Source organism: Stegostoma tigrinum, chromosome 15 (assembly GCF_030684315.1).
Source record: "Stegostoma tigrinum isolate sSteTig4 chromosome 15, sSteTig4.hap1, whole genome shotgun sequence".
Taxonomy (NCBI): Eukaryota; Metazoa; Chordata; class Chondrichthyes; order Orectolobiformes; family Stegostomatidae; genus Stegostoma; species Stegostoma tigrinum.
Window position 1 is genome coordinate 59,287,106 of NC_081368.1, and position 22,376 is coordinate 59,309,481.

Consider the following 22,376-nt stretch of genomic DNA (forward strand, 5'->3'; position numbering starts at 1 on the left):
TGTTATCAGATGCTTCTGAATGGCAACTCTGAACTTAGGTGAGCGATTGTTATCTTTCTCTGTGCTTCAACTTTAGCGGCACGTCTGTCTGCTTTTGATGATAGCTGACTGTGGTTCCATTCTGTAATTAAGTTTTTGTTTTGTGAGAGCAATTTGAACATGTTTAAATCTCTGACAAAGCCTCTTTACTGAAATAGCCTGTTTTGCCAGTCATAAAGCAATCATCACATAACATGTTAATTAGTGAAATGCCACCAAGACAACTGGGAGGTTGGGGGGGGGGGGGTGGAGTGGGGGGAGGTAGTACTAGGGAATGATATAAGTGTAACCCTCTGAGAACTGGGCTTCCTTTTATACTTTTGCAAAGCACTGACAAACTTGTTCCCACATCTATAACACTGAATTTAATTTGGAGGAATATAGCTATGTTCGTACAGGTGAGTTACAATAACTTCACAAACACAAGAACATTTCTTTATGAACAATATTCTCTGGAAAAGCAGTATAATCTAATACTATATTTGTTTTCTTTAAAAATTGCCCCAAACCCACCACCATCACTAATGCAACATATAGTTACCTTAGTCCTCAAAGGGTTAACCAGGAAAACTGTTCTCACATTATTCATTTTTGCACTTAAGACCTCCCCACCTACATTATGCCTGCCAGGATCTTTAATATAAAATGTATATTCCAATAAAAGGATGTTGGCCCTCCTTTAAAATGATAGAAACAGCTCCACTCATCAAACTACACGTCTTGATGCAAAAGATCTTCAGATTGAAACTAACAAAGGCAAAGAGTTGCATGTTGTGAGTCAGTTATCACTGCTACAGAATGGACCATCATATGGATGGAAATAGCGTGAAACTTGACAGATAAACTGGAGAGACACAGATCAACAGACACTGAGTTTGGCGGACATTGCACTTATTAAAAAAATGAACTACTCAAAGCAATGTAGGAATTATATTAATTAGAGTTTTGCAAGCAGTAGGCAAGCTGTAGAAGTTTTCCAAAATTTAACTGCTCCTTCCTTAGTTTTCCATGATCATTCTTCTGCAGTTGGTCAACATGATATGTATTCATAAAACCATCAGGGCAGGTAGACCTCCAACAGCTGACTCCTCCCTCTCAACTTGGACTCTGATGCTTGGTGATTTCTTTGTCGCCAGGTTTCTGTGTTGCTCCATTTTACCTGGCTTAGAGTCACTGCCACCACCATTCCTTTCTGATTGGTACTAAACATTGCGTTTTGAAAATTGAGTACTACAGACAGTGGCAGGTTGAGTTGGACAAGCTCTCAAAGGCAGAAATGGTACAGCAGTTCACTTCTCTGCAAAGCGCTGTGTGAAGAATTGCAATTGATTAACCTTGATGATGGTTGCTGGGAATCCAAGTGACCTGCCTCTAAACTGATAAACCTTCTTGTACACACTGGAAAGTGGGTTTTTGATTGTTCGTCTCTGTTGGGAGTTTTGGACTAAAAACACGAAGGCAGCCAATGGGACTCTACTGTGCTGCTCTAGTCCCTGTGGTTTATTTTGTTGTTGTTCTCTTGTTGAAGGTTTTTGAGTTCATTCAAGATTTACAACTGATCGTAAACATGGGGATCAGTCTTGCAGAACATTTTAATTAAATGCATTAGCAATGAATGGCCACCCTGAAAATGTACTCAAATTTACAAATATTAACACTATGACAGTTCAGACGTCAACAGCAGACAGTGTCAAAGGAACAAACCTTTAAAAATTAGGACTTGATCTGGAGATTTAACCATTACCAAAGTTGTAAAAACAGGCACAAATTGAGGGATGGCAGCTGCTAGCTCCTCAGATTTTTTTATATACAATTTGCCTCTTATTAACACCTCCCCTTAACCATACCACCGAAAAAATCATTGACTTGCCAACTATACACCTCAGAACATACATTAGTGATCTATTCATCACTAGAAAGTACAAAGTTATACAACTTGAAGGCACAACTAATAGCTGTTGTGATCACAGGGCCTATTTTTCTAATTATATAACCTGTTGATCCTAATTAACTAACATCCCAAATATCAACAGGTCAATTTGTGGCAAAAAGCTTGTCCTGTAGAAGCCATCCTTAGGTTGTTGTCTCAGTGAACAACTAAACACATATAAAAACTGGACCTAGAATACTTCAATTTTGACGAATATTTAAAAAAATAAACCAATTAGTGCAGGTTTTTGTTCATAATTTCAGATTTACAACCATTGACAAGCTCAGAAAAGTTTTCAAAGTGGGTGTATCAGCCTTGTATGGCACGGTCCCTCACTTGCTGGGTGGGAATTGGAATTTAATTTAGAAAACAGGAAATTCATAACAAAAGTGAATAAAATGGATTGAAATGAAGATTCACCTCCTCTGAATACCGTGTATGAGTATGCTGTAGTGCTTTGGCCGTAAGATACACTACAGACTGAATTGAAGGGAATTGCTTTTTGACAAAGAGGCTAGATGACATTAAAATTTTAATAAATATTTTGAAGAGTTTTACAGCATTTAAATAGTACATGGACTGTTTCCATGAGGATCAATTCCAAATCAATAATTATTCGAATAGTTAATGTTTTCTTTTCCTGCTTTCAATTTCTGGAATAAGTTCAGCCCTGCAACTGGTATGATGCCACGTACTTCAAGACACAAAGAAGCTCAGCAACGTGCCACACCAACAGTATATATCAGATTGCTTCACTGGAATGGGTACTGTTTTGTCTCTGTACCCATGCTAATAATCAACATTTTACATTTATTAATACATCAATATAAAATTCTTATTTATAAAGTGAGAGTGCTGATATTTCTCAGCATGTTCCTTGTATCATGAGTGTAATTATGGCTCGCAGAGACAGGGGATATTTATAAGACATAGGCACCTGATTGAATGGAACGCAATTCGCCATTCATGTGTGGTGCTGTCAGTTCCACAAATGTAATATCTCATACTGCAAGCTAGAGGGGTATTCCTCTATTGAGAAGGAATAGCGTTCTGTTACAGAACATTTCGTCTCAGACCTTTGAGTTACATGTCAGGATGAGAAGTGGGGGTATAGGGTGTAGTTGGAGGTGCTACTGGGTACTTGAACCAGTTCTGGTGTGCTTTTACAAGTTACACAATGACTGTCACTCACTTCATACGGGAAGACTATGGAAGAGAATCCGCGTAACAAAAACCGTATAATGCCATTAATACAGCTGAAGCTACAGTACTTCTGTGGGATGTAAACTTACAATGGCTTGCCTTACAAAACTGGAATAAGCAATAAGTCATGAAATGTAGTTAGAAGACTTTGAATTCTGGTTTTACCTTCCATATTTTTGAAAATTAACTTTACGTTGACCAGTCCTCTCAGTGCAGCTTCTGAAGATGTAAGCAACATCTGCCACACTTACAATTTGAAGCTTGCTATAACTTACACTGGCCTGCACAGAATGCCCTTCAATGCATCTGAAACAACTGTATCTGGATGAAAAAGATAATGGGAACTGCAGATGCTGGAGAATCCAAGATAACAAAGTGTGAAGCTGGATGAACACAGCAGGCCAAGCAGCATCTCAGGAGCACAAAAGCTGACGTTTTGGGCTTAGACCCTTCATCAGAGAGGGTCTTCATCTCTGATGAAGGGTGTAGGCCCGAAATGTCAGCTTTTGTGCTCCTGAGATGCTGCTTGGCCTGCTGTGTTCATCCAGCTTCACACTTGTTATCTTGTCTCTGGTTGAATGTAGTTTGATCTAATATGATCTGATTTTGGTGAATTTAATTTTGGAATTGCATGGGAGGTCAAATGCTAAGAGTTTCCCCACTCTGTCTATGCCAGTGAAAAATGTCAAAAAATATTGGGAGTAAAAAGTACACTTAGGAAAAAAAAGCATTTAAATACAGCCATTTATGAAATTGAAGGAAGGCGAGAAACAAACTGTCAAGGTGTTAATATTTATCTGCATTATGGGTGGTGCCCACTGATCACAGCACAATGTCCTGTATTCGTTTAATGCCTGGTGAGTCCTTTTCCCTGCAATCGTGCAGGACGTGGTTGATCTCTTGGACATGCTCTGAGTCTGCTTCCCTGGATCCTGGCTCTGACAGATGTGAGGAGGCCGGATTGAAAGGTCGGTCGAGATCACACGTTACTGGGCAGTGCATCACAGAGTACGTGACTGCAGGCCTGTTAGACAAGGGGCTGCCCAAATGCACAGGTGTGCTGGCAGGACTTGAAATGTCAATACCATTACTGGTTTCCTGGCTGCTGGAGACTGAGCCGTTCACTTTCGGGCTACAGATGGGTAGATCAAATGTCCTCTTTCCTTTTAAATCTGTTTTATCATTCTCAGTGATGCGATCCCTGGGGTCTTTGCCAAAAGTTGCAAAAGTTCTCTTTGAGCTGCCATTCTCATAGGGTTCAGAGTCCACAGTGGTGGTCTCTATCGACAGTGCAATAACATTTTTTCCACGTTCGGGCGATTTGGCACGGCTTGCTACGGCGACCCGTGGCATCCAACATCTGTCTGAGTGACCTAAAATCCGGCATTCCTCTATGCAGGTAAAATGTTCGTTCTGATCTGGGGAGGTAGCAAGATAATGAAATAACATTATTATTTTGAATAACACAGGCAATTTTATCTTTATGTTCCGGGACCTGGTCAAAAAAAAACTTGGTTAATAGCCTGCACTACTCTTTCCTACTTGCTGTTGCTCCCAAAGACAGTGACACACACATTTGAAGGTCTTACAGTGTCAGTGCCCGTGAATGTGAAAACTGATCAGTCTCATAGAAGTCACACGACACCAGGGCTATGGTCTGAAAGGTTTATTTGAAATCACAAGCTTTCTGAGCGTGGCCCTTTTGTCATGTGAAGTGAGGCAGAAGAGTGCACAGACACAGAATTTATGGGCAGAGACATCGAGGGCGAAGAGATCAAAGGATCATACAATTGGTGTGATTGGAATGTCGAATACTAAGTCTCTGCAGGTGACCAAGAGTATCAGATGGTGTGAGTAAAGTATCAACAGCTGAATAGCAAGCAAAGGGATGACCTATAGTCTGATTAAATGAGGCAGTGAGATAATTACAAAGAATTAAAAATAAGGTGGTGCAGGTGACAAACTAAATGACTGGGATAACATGATAGCTATAAAATGGATTGAAATGAAGATTCACCTCCTCTGAATACTGTGTATGAGTATGCTGTAGTGCTTTGGCCGTAAGATACACTACAGACTGAATTGAAGGGAATTGCTTTTTGACAAAGAGGCTAGATGACATTAAAAGTTCTCTTGTTGAAGGTACCTCATACACTGCAGGCAACTATGGTATATTGGCGAAGATCGCATGCTGAGGGTCGAACCAAAGTAGCTAGTAATCCAAAACTCTACAAACTAACTAAGGTAGAGAGATCATAGCAATTTACCAATGTAATGGTGTCAAAACAGGACAGTAAGGAAGGTTTTACAGATACAGAACAGTATGGTGGGTTCACATGCAACATGAACTCAAGATCACAACTGAGGCTGTCTTCATGGGTACATAACTTAGTTGTCAGTTTCTGTTCAGTGATTCTGCATTGCTGTGTATCTTGATGCCTGTCTTGGAGGGTGCGCCCCCGAAGATCGAAGACTTAATGTCCTTGACCACTGAAGTGTTCCCTGACTGGGAGGGAACATTCCTGTCTGGCGATTGTTGCGCGGTCTCCATTCATCCATTATTGTAGCACAATCTTGTCAATACACCGTGCCTTGGGACATCCTTGCCTGCAGGTATGAGGTCGACAACACTGGCACAGTCACATGACTATCTGGCATGCACATGGTGGGTGGCATTCCCACGTGCAATGGTAGTATCCGTGTCGAGGATCTGCCATTTCTTGCAGAAGCTGCCATGGCAGGATTGTGTGGTGCTGTAGACAATGTTTTCCTGAAGGATGGGAGGTTGGCCACTGTCAATGGTCTGTTTAAACTTTGGTTGTTGTCTGAAGGCGAGAAATGGAGCTGTGGGGATGGATTTGGCGAGATGCTTGTCATCGTTGATGACATGTCAAAGGCTGCAAAGAACATGGTGTAGTCTCTCCGCTCTGGGCTAGTACTGGATGACAAAGAGTACTCTATTGGTCGTATTCTGTGCCTGTCTTCTCATGAGGTTGAGGAGGAGAACGTTGTTGCAGTTACTACAGTCACACATGGGAACACCACCCACCATGTACATGGTAGACACTCATGTGACTTGGCCAAAGTTGTCTACCTCATACACTGCAGGCAACTATGGTATATTGGCGAAGACCATTTAGACGCTACGGCAACAGATGAGTGGACACTGCGTAACAATCACCAGACAGGGATGTTTCCTCCTAGTGTGGGAACACTTCAGCAGTCAATGACATTCAGCTTCTGATCACTGGGTAAGTGTCCTCCAAGAAGGCCTTTGAGATATATACCAACACAGAACCACCCAGCAGAAACTGATAGCCGATGTTCAGTAGCCTTGAAGACAGCCTCAACCATGATCTTGAGTTCACGTCACACTACAACTGATCCCACCACACAGTGTTCTGTATCTGTAAAACTTTCCTTATTGATCTGTTTTGACAGCATCACCTGGATAAATTTTTATGATCGCTCTACCTTAATCAGTTTTGGATTACTTATTACTTTGGTTAGATCCTTGACATGTGGCTCTTATGCCTATCATGTTATTCCAGGCATTTAATTTGTCTCCAGCAACACCTTATTTTTAATTCTTTGTAATTATCTCACTGCCTCATTTCATCGGATTATAGGTCATCCCTTCGCTTGTTAGTCAGCTGTTGACACTTTACTCACACCATCTGATCCTCCTGGTCACCTGCAGAGACTTACTACTCGACATTCCAGTCACACCATTTGTATGATCTTTTGATCCCTCCGCCCTTAATCTCTCTGCCTATAAATTTTCAGTTTTGTGTACTCTTCTCTCTCATTTCACCTGACCAAGAGGCTATGTTCTGAAAGCTTGTGATTTCAAATGAGCCTGTTGGACTCTAACCTGGTGTACTGTGACCACTGACTCTGTCCATTCAGTCCAACATTGGCACTTGCATGTCATGATGAGTATCATTGGGCAAACCATACCCCTGTGCCACCAAGGATGCTGATTATTTTGCTTGGTCATTGTCTTAAAATGCTTACTTTTGAGATTAAATGCTCAGTTGCTTTCAGCAAAATTTGTGAGGAGACCAACTGGTTCTTGGAATCGATATATGGACAGTTGTTCACAATTATTTGTGTCATTATGCTGATTAGCATTGGGACACAAGCATGCAGATTTGTGGAGTTAAATGTGCATGTAGTAGGTGAGTAATAGACAAACCAGATGATTCCTGCTATGGTGCACGTGCTGGCCCTTTATATTACAGCAACTTTGATAAGACACTTTCAGTAGGCAGCTGCTCAGCAATGCTGGCTAGAGATCACTGATTTCAGAAAATGCCGCTCACAACTGGATTAGTTTACCCAAGAGAGTGACTTCGAGCCCACCTCCCACTGATGCCAATTAATGAACTGACTCTGGCATCTACCATCACCTTCCGTACATATATCCCCCAACTTCGCTGGATTTGGCTCACAAGTTAACTAATTATATAAGCAAAGAGAATTTAAAATCTTTCTCGGGCTAAAATTTAAATCCTCCTCATGTTTAATTGTACAATAATTGTGTTTCACAAAGAATGGTGTTCATCAGCAAGCTAGGGCCATCCATTTTGCTTAATTGCAGTATTATATATTAATATATGTGAATATATATTTTATATATACATTATCACGAATCCATGACCAGTGATGTTTATCATCTGTAAGGTTCAACACTATGCTCTTGGTCCTATTACAGAGACGTGCAAACAGCTTTGCATTCATCTATGCATTAACCTACTATCTGTTGCCCTTAAGCATTTTAGTGTCAATATAAATTTGTCAATTAGAAGACTTCTATTTACTTCTGGAATAGGTTCCGTCGCACAAAAAAAAATTCAAAACGTTTATCAGTCAGTATTCCATTAAGGTAAAAACGATCCCTTTCCCGCAGGAGCAAACTGTTAAAGAATTTAGGGGAGAGCAGGCTTTAATACTTCCTGTGATGTTTTATTAAGTCTTCCTCCCCAGTGGCCAGATGAATTGGTTGACTGCACAGAACAAACTGTTTTCTGTTTGGAATGGGCCCCAGAGATTCACTGAGATGGGAATACTGATTGACATGGCATTTCTGTCATGGATATTCAATAACAATGAATACCATTAAGATAATTCAGCACTTATTGCATCCCTTGGCATGTTATGTCAAGGAAACAAGATAGAGTAACTGTTTTACCTGGGGTTGAGGGACAAAATACTTAATAGTGGCTTATTGTGCAGCTCCCTGTGCACTATGTGCACATTACTGAAGGCATGTTCTGACCTTGCTATCGCTTATGGGCAATAGTGGATTGGAGCATTGGCTGCATGCCATTTTATGATCATATTGAAATTAAACTAAACATATTATTTCGCGTTAGCATGTGTTCTATCCAGGCAAGGATCTCCACCAGGAAAATGGAATTATCCCTGTAATATTAAAAAAAGAAGCAAAAGCCAGCGATCAGCTGTCGAAAAATAACTTTTAAATTGCTGAACAAAAACAAAGGGGCTTTTTAGAGTAAAATTAGCTTGGCAATAAGCTCAACTGTCCTGTAATTAGTCACTGAACTTTGCTGGGCAGGTCACATTATGGTGGGTAAATTTAGAGGTGATTGGGAAGATAATATCTTATGTTTCTCCCATGAAATCACACGTAATGGGGAGGCAAAACCCAGCCCAGCGTGTTGTACTTTTAACGTTATTGAGCAGAAAAGCAAACTGCAAGGATTTTTGCCTTATCACTTAGATCACACAAAGATGCTGCATTCTTGTAAACAAAATCTCGACACTCTCTACATGCATTCATGCTTTTCCATAACAGAATTACCTAACCCACCATAAACTGGAGATTCATTACTTTAAAAACTGGTGAACAAAATATGATGGAGGAACACGGCAGGTCAGGCAGGAGCAGAGGAACAGGAAAGTTGACGTTTCGAGCCAGGCCTTTCCTCAGAAAAATTTCACCTCTTTTCAGGGCTGTATTGCACATTCTAGCATGAAAAATGCTTTTATTCCATTGTAAATGCTTGTTTATTTTAAATTAGACATGCCCTATGGCTAACTGATAGTTATGGGGTTATTCTAATACAATAAAAATTGTCTTCACCCAGCACTTCCTAATGAGTTCTGAAGAAGGGTCTCGGCTCGAAATGTCAGCTTTTCTGCTCCTCAGATGCTACCTGGCCTGCTGTGTACCTCCAGCTCCACACTGTGTTGTCTCTGACTCCAGCATCTGCAGTTCTTGCTGGGTTTAAGGAAAATGTGATGTTGACTCATTAGGAAGTGCGAGGTGAAGCCAGTTTTTATTGTATTAGAATAATCCTGTAACCATCAGTTAGTTCTAGGGCATATCTAATTAAAAAATATACACTAGAGAAGAAGTATTTTAGCCCTGAAAAGAGTTAAAAGTTTCAGCAAACATTTCTTCTGATTCGCTTGACAGTAAGCCCAAGTAGAATAATTAGCTGAATGATGCAAATATTTTGCTTATTTAGCAGCTGTCAAAAATATTCATAGAGCTACTGCTCCTGGATATTACATTAATATGCAAAAATAGTCATTCTTGGTTACCACTTAATACTTTAAAATCTCTTACAAAGATCTCAGAGATGTATTATGTTGACAAATTACGCATACACTTGCCTAAAGCCAAAGTATTTCACAACTGTACTGCTCGGAAAAGGTTATAAAGCATAAAATGCTTTTTGATAAAAGCTCAAAATATTTATTGCTAATTCAACAACTCTGGTGATTGTGAGGATAAACAGTGCATTTGGCTTATGAGGACCCTGAATTTTATTTAAATTATGAGCTTCTGGACAATCTGGTTTAACCATTTGTAACAGGCACTACATGGGAGGTCACAGGAGAGTTGAGAACGAGGAACAGTGTGTTAAGAATTCTGTGGGTTGCTCCTTCTTAGATAAAATGCTCCTTATTCCTTTTGTTCTTGTTTTAGCCTCTAAATGAAAAAAATACTGCACCAGAACTCAGATGCCTGTTACTTTTCCATGAGTCCTTCAAAGGAGCTCTTAGTACATACTGCTTTCCGTCATTTCAAATCCCGAGATATTGCCAAAATCTCACGAAATAAGTATGGGGAGTGACATTAAAATATGTACATGGACTAATCCTGGCTCATTTCAAGGTAGAAGCAACACATGAATAAAAGCTGCACTGGAGTTTTCAGAATGATGAGGATGTAGTGACAAATGGCAATAAGGCATGCTAAACTTCTTTTAGATGTGAAGTTACGTAGAAAGACAGTTACCAAACAGATGTAATTATCACAAGGTAGGGAAAATTTAGTTGATCTCGTCTACCGATTTACAGGATTATTCTAATACGATAAAAACTGGCTTCACCTAGCACTTGTGGTAACATTGGTATGAACGGTGACTACACAGTCCTTGTGGAGACAAACTCCTGTATTGATATTATGTGTGTCAATACTGTGTTAAGTAGGATAGATTCAGTGCTGTGAATTGGTTGGAAGTAAAAATCCGTACCGTCATGTCTGGCAAATTCCTCATAGCATCATTATCAGTAAGCCAGTGGATAACCCTGGTTTGACGAGAGTGTAGGAGTGCGCGTGAGCAGCGTCAAGCGTTCTGAAAAATGAGATGCTAACTTGGTAAAGTGACAACATAGGACTATAACAGTGGAAGCTGTATGCTGTAAGCAGGATTCTGATGATCTCACAACCAACAGAACTGATTTAAGTCTTGCCATATCCAGTCACGTGTGTTAGTGAGCAATAAAAAGACCAACCAAGAAAGAGTGCTTCACAAGTATCCCCATCCTCAATGATGGAGGGACCCAGCAAAAGACAAACCTGAAGTATTTGGAACCAAAATCAGACAGACGTGTGGAGATGACAATCCATCTCACCCTACCCTTGAGATTCCTATTGCCAGTCTTCAACTAATTTGGTTCAGTCCATAAACTATCAAGATGGGGTTGGTGGCACTGGATATCACAAAGGCTTTGCATCTTAAGAACACCGTCGCTGAAGTATCTAAGATTCAAGAACTAGCTGTGCTGTTGGCGACACTGTTTCGGTGTAGCTAGTACATTGGCATCTAGCCAGCAATGCTCAAAATTATTTAAGTTTGCCCTGTCTATAAAAAGCTGAGCAAACTCAAACCACCCTAGTCGTCTACTCTTGCTCATCAGTAAAATTATGAAAGATGTCACTGAGTGCTATCAATAACTTACGTACAAATGATCATTTTAGTTCTACCAGGGGTCACTTGGATCCAGATCTCATTACAGATATGGTCCTAAGTATTTTTTTGTCCACTCACAACATGTGGGCATCCCTGGCTAGGCATGTATTAATTGCCCATCCCTAATCCCAAGGGCATCACTAAATGTTTTCATCAAGGAAGTGTCCCATGGCAACAATTTTCTGTAGCTTTATTTTGGCCTCTAAATGACTAAATACCGTAGTGGGACTTACATGCCTGTTAGCTTTCTATAAATCCCTCAAAGGGCTGGCAGAAGCTCCGACGAGCTACTGCTACCTATCATTCCAACTCCTGCCACATTCAAAATCGCATAAAGCAAGCAAAGGGAGCAGCACTTTCCTTCCAGCGTGAGAAAAGGAGTGGTGATATTCATCGGTGAATATACAGCATTCAGTACCTCAAATACTGAAGTAGTTAAAGCCCACAACCAGAAAGACCTGCGAAATGCTCAAGCTGGGGCTGAAAGTATCAAGTAACTTCCACATCAAACCAAGTGCTAGATGGTGGCATCTCCTACACGAGAAAATCTAACCATCCCCTTGACATTCAATGCCATTACAAATGGTGCAGCAAACAACATCATGTGGGAGTTACTGATGACCAGAATCTATAGTAGCCACAGGAGTACTGTGGCTATAAGAGTAGTTCAAGGCTGATAATTTTGCAATGAATAAATTCAACTCTGTCTTCCATATTATGCCTGCATGTACGAGACCCATGTCAAGTGTTTGTTGGACCATTCCCAACTTGCCTCGGTGAATGCAGCTCCAACAACACTCAAGAAGGTCAACACCACCTAAGACGAAGTGATCTGTTTGTTTGACACCCCATCCACTATTTTAAACATTCATTCTCTCTACCATCAGTACATACCGACAGCAGCATGCACCATCTACACCAGCAACTCAGTGAGTCTCCTTTGATAGAACGTTCCAAACTCAATTCTTCTCTCAGCTAGAAGGATAACAGCAGCAGACACAAGGGAATGGCACCTTCTGCAAGTTCCTTCCTCAGACACATACTATCCTGCCTTGAAAATATATATTGATTCTTCCAATTTCACTGGCTCCAATTCCGGGAACTTCTTTCCTAACAGAACAATATGGGCTGCACTGATTCAAGAAATAGCTTTCAACCACCTTCTCAAGGTCAATAAGGGATGCACAATTACTGCTAGACAGTTCATCAACATTCAAATCCCAGCATGATTAAAAAAGAAACAACAGTGTTGCTTTTAAAACATTCCTAATTTACGTAGCACATTGTTTAGTAGTTCCAGCATTTTGGATAATGCACCTGATATCCTATCGTGGCCCAATATCTCAAATTTAAAGAAGGTAAGCCCATGGGAGGATGCTAAGCAGACCTCTATTTGTCAAATGAGGGTCAATATTAAATCCACCTAATTGCTCACATGAGCCTTGTCTGCAACTACAGCAGACAAGATGGACATCCACTGGAAGCTAGTTGTGTTCTTTGTTAAAGATACAGATCATACCCTGATGATGCCATCATTCTGGTTTTCCCTTTACAGCAACCAAACAGGAAGAGAAGCCAGTCCAGAAGAGGCCCAGAAAGTTCTGTGAATTCTCCTGTTTAATCATTCTATGCTGAACCCACTTTGTTGCTGTTTCTCACTGGGTTGGGTAGGACACTAATAGGATCATAATAGAGGTAGCTTAACAGTTAGGAGTTTCTAGGCTTCTCATCACTGAGATCTGCAATATGTACACAGCCACACAACTCCCATCTTGAACTAAAATCAGAGCTTCCTCTTCATTATCAATAGATAACCAGTTTAAATGTTTAAAAGAGAAATCTGGTCTAATAATCCAATGATGAACACTTACATGAATGCAGGTAGCAAAATATATGCATTGGCAAAATATGCTATTAATTGAAATTTTTATCTATAAAGAGTAATTCAATGTTTGGTGGTTAGCATACGAAAACTGGAAACTATTCATCCAAATGGTTGTGACGTTAAACTGGTCAGCATTCATATAAAGGTGCAAATTTTGATTAGCCCTTATTTTTTAAGCAAATAATACTTGGAGTTCAAGTGTTTAGATACTGAAAACGCCTGTTAAAATATTTTGTTGAACAATGTTAATATCCAAGAAGCTGCAACATAATTAACAGAATAATTGATTTAACAATTACAACTCATTACAAGTGACCCAGTACAAGGTAGACTACTTCATTTGGGCAAAACACATTCAGTTACTGAGTGTTGTTGTGACACAATCTATCAAATTATAATGTTTTCTTTTACCAAAGTGAGGTAATTAGCCATAGTCCACAAGGGGCCATAAACATCTCGCTCTGTTAAAGAGACAAGTGGTTTTATGCATGACTTGAGGAACGCCACTCCATATCCAGCACGGATAAAACAAAAAGACAGCCCCCATGTACTAGCACAGCCAGGAAAGGGATTGAACCTGCACCCCTAATGTAACTCTTTACTATACTCTAGCCCTCTCACCAATTGAGTTTAACAGTAAAAACATTATTTGCTGCCGACTGTTCAAACATGTGATTGTGTACAGACGATGACTGTAAAATGTACAGTCTATAGAGTATACAAAAGATGTGCTAATTTATAATTTCTATGATAGCCTTTCAGAGAGCTGTTGAATGGAGCTGACTTTTTTCCTTTCAGATAGTGAGAATATCTAAATGTTAACTTGAGATATCACTCTACTGGTTGGTTACACAGTAGCATTTGTAGGACCTACTTGTAGCCCAGCTACAGTGGATATCAGTGATGTAAGAGGATTATATGAAAATATAAGAGATATTTTCTGAACTTGTTCCTGCACTCATTCAGTGTAGGAATGCTGGACAGCTTTTACCTTTCTGACAACATAGTGACGGTAATTATGCAAAGTAAAGGTTTGAGAGTGTATCATGAACATCGTGATAAAGGTAAAGTCATCTCCTGTTGTATTTTGGAGTGATACTTCCATTGATCCTTCAAGGTTCAATTTTTTAAAAATACATTCCATCCTGGGGGCTAATAACCTTCCAGAACAGAGGTCAGAATTATAGATACAATTCTTCCCAGGCAGGTACTTTTTGTCTGTGCTGCACTGCAGAATCATCTTCATCAATGTCAATTCTGCATTGTTGTTATAATGGTGAATGCACTGTGGTATAAGTAGATTCCAGAAAAATTAGTAGGCTTGTGGCATCATTGAAAATAACATTTTGGAACACAGCTTATGACTAAGTGGAGATATGGCATCTATCAAATGCAGCAAGCTTGGGATGAACAGGTGACTTTGCTATCTCTGGATTTCAAAGCAATCCACAAATAGGAATGCCCTCACATCATTACAGGAAGTCTCCGATTTCCAGACACCTACTTATGAGCATTCATACTTTTAAATACAATCCCATACAGGAGTGTAATTTTAAAGGTCTGACATACGAGTGATTATAGTTGTGAACAGCTGTTTTATATTGTCCTGCACTGTGTTCCAACTTGTGTACAAGTTGATTTGTGAACAAACTCAAGAACAGAACCCATTTGCAAGCAGGGGAACTGCCTTCACAGCGAGAGGAAAGGGAGAGGTTAGGAGATTGTTTTACACAAGTTAGTTAAAGTATGGACTGCTTTACCACAAAGTTGTGGCAGCAGAGTCAATTTTAACATTTAAGGAAAATGTTGAAAATATTTTTAAAGCACAGAAAAAATCACTGCTCTGGGGAAGAAAGCATGGAAGAGGAATTCAGTTTTGAATTGTTTGACACAAGAGATTTTGATGAGTTGAATGGCCTCCTTCTGTATTATAAATGTCGGTGTGAGACTTTTGTGGAATAATTGATTGCTATGATTGGTCAACCACGCCATTAAAATTATACCAATGCAGTTATTGATGCAGAGAGCGAACCTGGTCTTGTTCGCTGTCTGGCAATTTCTCTACAGGTACAGCACCCTGTATCTTCAGGACTGAGACCCTGCCATATTTTGTGATCAACTCCTTTACACAAGTTGCCTCTGTCACACACTGCGTCTTCATCACCAGCGTCATCAAAATGACCAGGGCTTCAGATCATGGGATATGGAACGCTTGCATGGCACAAATCCTTACAATCGATATCGGCAGAAACATTAAAGATTTAAAAGTTGCAGAGTGATTCTTGCAGGAAAAGAGCATGCATTTGGACTTCAATAAGGCAGACAGGGAAAAACATTTCCTTCTGATCAAAACCAATAAAAGCAACTGGGATAGCAACAAGAATGTTCCCAACTAGTGGAGTGGGCAGCCTTGAGTCTGAAGAATAGGGAGGATCGAGGGAGTGCAGATTTCAATGCACTGCAATGGACACAGGTAACTATTGCAGATACTGTCCGATGTTAAGTCCTATTTGACTAGCTCAAGCATGGCCTCTTCATTCCTGCATTTACTCTGTTGCGGGTTGGTATTAGGAGAGAAAAATATCCTGTTTCTGGGTAATTCCGGTGTTTGGGCTGCTGGCTTTGTGACCTGTGTTCGAATGCCTAATTGTGGAGACCCAACAATAAGAACATCTTAGGAAGTAATAACTATATATTTTCCACTGGTGTCAGTGACTGAGATAGGCAGGAACTTAATTCATATGGCTGGTCAATTTCAGCTTGAGTCTACTGATCCAGAATATCTCCATGGCATCTTGGCCTTAAAGGACTCCAGTGATTAGGAAGTATCAAACTACAGCTTGATACATATGCTGTGCTTTGCAGTGTGGCAGAAAACCAATGGGAAATCATAGCTTGCATCACTTTGATTTGTAGTTTCAAAGTGGCATTGGGTGACAGGCTTGTGTTTCCTTAAGTCTGGTAGTGATGTCGGATTGAAAGCATCTCCCAGATTTATAAATGATACATTTTACTCAAAATGAGTAAAAAGATGGCACAATGGGAACAGCAGACTTTTTTTTCCAGGAGTTAGGCCAGCTTTGTAATTCATGTATGATAAACGATGAGTACTTCACAAAAATCACCTTCTCCACTCAAATGAAACAGGTAATCAATTGTTTGTGAGACATAGTAGGAATTGCACATGCTGGAGAATCTGAGATAGCAAGGCGTAGAGCTGGATGAACACAGCAGGCCAAGCAGCATCAGAGGAGCAGGAAGGCTGATGTTTTGGCCCAAAACTTCAGCCTTCCTGCTCCTCTGATGCTGCTTGGACTGCTGTGTTCATCCAGCTCTACGCCTTGTTATCTCAATCAATTGTTTGTGCTGCTAATGCCAGGGGTAAAATGTTGATTGAATGAAGAGTGGCAAGTGCTGAGATTTGCAAGATGGTCCTTTCACAAAAGTGCAGTGTTTCTATTCAGTTCAGAGTGAAAAAAGGGAGTCTCTTCCTCAACCAACACAAATAAGGTTCTTAAACCTGTAATGTGTTCACTTGGTCTGGTTCTAATTCAGTACAAATCCACACAGTACAGAACTACCTACAGTTCAGCAATAAGCAATAGATTAATAGCTTTATTCAGGAGTGCCATTGGGTTACTGGTGAAATTAAATGAGCCACAGTGCTGCTCTAGGCAGTTTAAGATTAGGGTTAAGGTGCATGGCTGCGGCATAGTTGAAAGACCTGTATTCTTTTAATATCTGACCTGGAAATGCTTGACAGACACACAAAACATGGGACTTCATTTACCAACACTGATTAACCTGAGTTCGGAATCCCATCTCAAATCAAAAATAAAAATTTGATGCAGTGAATCAATTTAGGCAACCCCAGATATATTCTGCAATTTATTTATTTTATTAACAAATTTGTCTGTTTCTCAATACTAACAGTGCGAGAAAATGGAACACATTTTCAACTTTTGACATCTTGCATCAAGCAATCTCTCTTCAGGCACAGCACTGAATATATAAGTAAATACGTGATTCTCTGCTTTGCTCACTAGCTAAGACAAACTGCAGCCTAAGGAAGGCAACCTCTTTTCATGCTACAGTGAATGCTCACTTTATCAATCCATCTCCCAACAGCCTGAATGCATTTTGCCAATTCTGTTGCAAGTTAATCACATGAAAATACCTTCTTGCATTTCCAGCCATTGCAGCAGGTATGTAAGCCATTTAACTTCTTCAACTATTTAATTTTCAAGAGCAATTAGGGAACAGGAACAATTGTTGGCCTTGCCTGAGTTGCCCACATTCAACGAGAGGATATTTAAAACATTGTCTGCAATGTAACTCCAGTTACTCTCCTTGGTTCAACATCAGTTCAAGTCTTTATTGAACAAAAAAATGTCAGCCTCCATGTTGATATTTTCAATTGATCTAGCCTCAACAGCTTTTTGAGGGAGTAGGTCCAGATTTCCATTCCTCTTTACCTGAAGGAGTGACTTCACTGCCGAGTGGCCTAGCTCTATTTTTAAGGTTATGCTCCTCTTTACCATCAGATTAAATCAAATTTCCCTATCTATCTTACCAAATCCTTCATTCACCTTTTGGATACTATGCCCAGTATGCTGAATTCCTCTTCAACTGCAACATTTAAATGCAAAAGTACAAAAACATTTGCACAGCCATTCATCTTGTTCTGCTCAGCAACGTAAATAACCCACTGTCAAATTTCACCTAATAACAGCAATTTGTAGATTTTTGACTCAAGTGTGAAGGAATTCAGAAGTCTAATCACGTTGGTATATAAATACACATGCTTTTCCCCCTGCTATTTTCTTCAGGTGGCTGAATGAGTGATTAAATGGGCTGTGGCAAGAAAGATTTGCAAACTGACTTTTTTTTGCCATAGTTGATAGAATTTCTTATTCAATCATAATCCAGATAAAATGCAGAGTAATTTATTACCAAGCTGTACATTTATCGTGATGCATAAATGGAGTTTTAAAGCTGTATGCTGCAGCCGCTGTGCAATTTTCCATTCTTTTTACCCTGTAAAAATTGGGCATCGGTGACATCAAAACTTTGACAGCGCCAAAACAGAGAATGAGATTGGACCAAAAATTGCTGAAATGGTGCACCTTGCATGACTTCCGATGTTAATCAGACACTTCATTTTACCAATTGTACTGCATGAAATGTTCACTGCAAAATTACTGCATTTGGCTTACAAACAAATAATGACGGGCACCACAAATGCACCATTATTATCCCAGAAACTTCTGACGCCATCTCCCACTGAAAGAACCATCTGAAAAAAAGTAAAACAAAAACACCCTACCATGAAACCAAACTGGAGGTTGCGTTTTCAGTGGGGGCTTTGGTGTCCTGATTCCCAATGTGGTTTGAATGCTTTACCATTCAGTTCCGTCAGAAGCTCAGAAAGACCATCACATGTCCTGCTGCAGGCATGCAGAGGTGTCAGGAGGAGCAGTGGGAACTTGAGAACAAATTTCGAAATCATGAATGACACTGAATGCCAGCCAAAATCTGGTCATTGCTGTAAAGTGTACATGATGTCACCAATTTTTTTGAGGTTGTATATCACAACTGGAGATGCAAAGGCAGAAAAGCTTAAATGCTTAGCTGGTTAGGCTTGCAGCCAGGACTAAAACAGAGTTCCACATCTGCCTTCAATAAATTAAGGTTTTCAAATGGTTGTTAGAAGTTTCACTGGAAATACTGTAAGATTTTCTCAGCTAATATATGCCGACTGGAAAGCAAGTGACAGAGATTTAAGGCTACACTTGTGCTTAAACTGGAATCTGGAGTTTGGTCCAAGTGTCTATTTGCCTGTACTTTTTGAAGCCCCAAAATACCTGTGGGTGTCAGATGTGGTTCAATGGCATCACTCATGTCACTCAGTGAGAGGTTTGTTGGTTCAGGAAACTGTTGGAGAAAATCTGAAATTCTAGTTCAATTCTCAGGGCAAGTTTCACTCTCTGAGTTCCTGCCTATGAAATGGAGTATTAAACCAGCTCTGATCAGTTTAGTGATACATCCCATGGACATTGCTTTGAAGAACTGAGGAGATTTCCTTTGTATGTTACCAAATATGTGTCTCTCAATGACTATTGCCAAAGTAGATTATCCAGTCATTATCGCATTGTTTATGGGAGTGTGGTCTGTGCCAACTAGCTGCAGTATTTCCTAGTTTACATCAGTGACTATCATTTTAAAAATATTTAATTGGCTGTCAAATTCCTGATGCTGTCAACAGTCCTGTATTATCACAAAGTCTTGTTTCTCCTAGACCTGCATTGTTTAGGTTTTATCTGCATTGATATCAAAGGAGAGATTTTAAGGACCATACCAGAGCACGTGATTTGGCTTTGGGGTGACTTAATTAGGTGGGATATATAAAATTTCAATTTCTTGACAATGGGTTAAGATGGAGTGTTTGCAACATGTTGAGCACTGTTCCGGCCTGAGGTAATTGTGGTACACTGGCATGCCATGAATACACATTAGTGTGAAACAGTTTTTAATGAAGTTCTGCTCTTGGATAAAGTCGGCAGCACTTGAGAGTCTTATGACACTTGTTCACAATCATAAGATGTGTTAAGTGTCAATCAAGTTTTGTGCAATAGAGCGGAAAATCAATTAATTTCCTTGTCTAACTGTACCGCACAATGGAGGGAAGAGGGAGAATGTCATTTTGCCCAAAGACTCAGCAGCTCCACGGGCAAGTTAATAATGAAGAAGGGTTCTGGAGTAGATCAGCATACGGAAGAGTGCAGGAGCATGGGGAGGACAAAAGACTGGGCTGGAAAAGTGAGATAAAGAGCCTGGCATCCTGGGTGAGGTGTAGTGCAGGGCAAACGGGATAGTCAATCAATGTAAGAAAATGAAGACAGGGAAGTAATTTGTGAAGAGGATTAAGGAGAGTTGGTAAAGGAGATAAAAAGGTTAAGGGAGTGTGTAAAGATGTGACAAATAGATTACAATATGGAAAACTGTGGAATTATTCATTTTGGCATAAAAAATAAAAAGTATATTATCCACATAGTTAGAAATTTCAGAGCTCTGAGTTGCAAAGGGATTTGGGTGTCTTTGTGCATGAATTGCAGGTTAGTGTGCTGGTACTGCAGTAATTGGGAAATCTAATGTAATGTTATTTATAGGAGATTTGAATGCAAAAATAGAGGATGCATTTCAGTTATGTAGGACACTGTATGTGGAGGACTGTGCACAGTATTGGTCTTCCTAATTGAGGAAGGATGTAAGTTGGAGACAGTTCAGAGAAGGTTTACCAAACTAATATCAGAAAAGGCCTTACGAGGAAATGGAGGAAAAGGTAGACTCGTAGCTGCAGGAGTTTAGAGCAGTAAGGGGTAATTGGTTTGAAATAATTAAGATCCTTTGGGAGGATGACAAGTAAATGAGGGTGATTAGTCTTATGGGAGAATCTAGAATTGCATGTGTCGTTAAAAATTAAGGCTCACCCATTAAAAACAGATGTTAGATGAAATATTGAAAAGCTGGTGGTAGTAGAGTGACTGAATATTTTTAAGGGAGAGATAGACAGATTCATGTTGAGCAAGGGGATGAAAGCTTATTAAGGGTAGGCAGGATGTGGAGATGCAATTGTGATCAGCCATGACCTTGATGAGGAGTGGAGCAGGGTTAAGGGGCTGAATGGCCTGCTCTGCTCCTACTCTAAATCTGACTGTTGTTACGTTCTTAATTCTTGCATACAAAGCAATCAGAGGCAACCATGAGAAATGCCAGTAAATGTGGCTCTCTGATTAAACTAGTCTCAACAAATACTAATGTTGCATGGATGTTCTGGCTTTGATGAAAAACATCCCTGTTTGATTTGAAAATTCTCTTAAAGTGACACTGTTGGATTTCACCAATAACAGCTTCATCTGAATTGTATGTGGTATCCATGCATGTTGGTGGCACTTTAAATTTTCAATGTAATTATATAAGGAATATAAAAGAGAGTGCATTAAGTGGTGTAGATTTCTAGTTTGAATGCTTGGAATGGCACTTTGTTGACATAATCCTGGGCCAAGTCTACTTTTCTGATTGGAAGCATTCCCGCTGTTTTGGAAAAATAGTTGTCAGTGTCACGTAACTATATTCCCCCAAATACTTCTCACATCCGCCATGTTGACGATATGGAACATGCATGGTTAAATTCCAATTTTACACCATGTTGTGCCATATGAAACTCTGTTCATGGCAATTAATCAAAACAAGTCTCTCTGATACATTCAGCAACATCAGTGATTGCAAGGCTTTGCAGCACTAGGTACTGTGACTGGATAGTACAATAAATGATGACATTCCCGTCCTCGCAATCTCTCACCTTTTGCAACATAAACGACGGAACTAGAGGAAAGTATTTTTTATTCAGTGAAAAAAAGGCAGAGGTCTGAGCAAGGTTTCCCCTCAAGCTGTCCCTGTGTTTTCTTATTCATTAACTATTTTTATTGACTGTGTGAACATCAGACTGCCTGTGCTAACAGGAGGCTAAGAGTTTCCATTTAAGTAAGCCCGCTTCCATTATTCACACAAGTACTTCAACTCATTGCAGTTTAAGGTGGTTCTTTTCTCCAATCTGTATAATTTCCTCACATGACCTCTGTGCCACACCTGAAATTTAACTCTTGCTTGCTAAGACAAATGCACAACATATCCTTCATTGTTTAAACATCTCTTCCTCACTTGAGCATCTTCAGCACACTCCTCCTTCTCCCTGCTCAGCATTCTTCCTTCCCTTTAGTTACCTCGCCTGCTCTTCTGACCAGTATGCTAATCTGACAAAGGTGGATCAAATCTGGGACTCCAATGTGCAGAAACCGTGAGTAATCATTTTGGGAAAATCAAAGAAAGCCAAATATTGCCTTTTATAGGAATGCTATAATGTTACCAGAAGGCTACAAGTAAACTAATACTTGTTCTATAAGAACTTTTACTAGCATGATATGGAAGAAACAATCTGCTGGATATTAGGCCACTCCCTCCCAAAGGAAGGTTGGCTGGAAGCTGACTTGATTCTTGCAAGCCCACCCCGCCGCCATGAAACACTGAG

The 22,376-nt window shown here is 40.0% G+C and overlaps 1 protein-coding gene across 4 annotated transcripts in view; it reads right to left on the reverse strand.

Annotated features, from left to right (window-relative positions):
- Positions 1 to 3,706: 3,706 nt before the first annotated feature.
- Positions 3,707 to 22,376, reverse strand: part of pcdh19 (protocadherin 19) — a 115,298-nt gene continuing 96,628 nt past the window's right edge. For all 4 annotated transcript variants that reach the window (XM_048544720.2, XM_048544721.2, XM_048544723.2 and 1 more), the window contains one exon: positions 3,707 to 4,590. In XM_048544720.2, the coding sequence (XP_048400677.2) occupies positions 3,995 to 4,590 (596 nt within the window). In that variant the 3' untranslated portion in view covers positions 3,707 to 3,994. The remainder of the gene's footprint in view (positions 4,591 to 22,376) is intronic.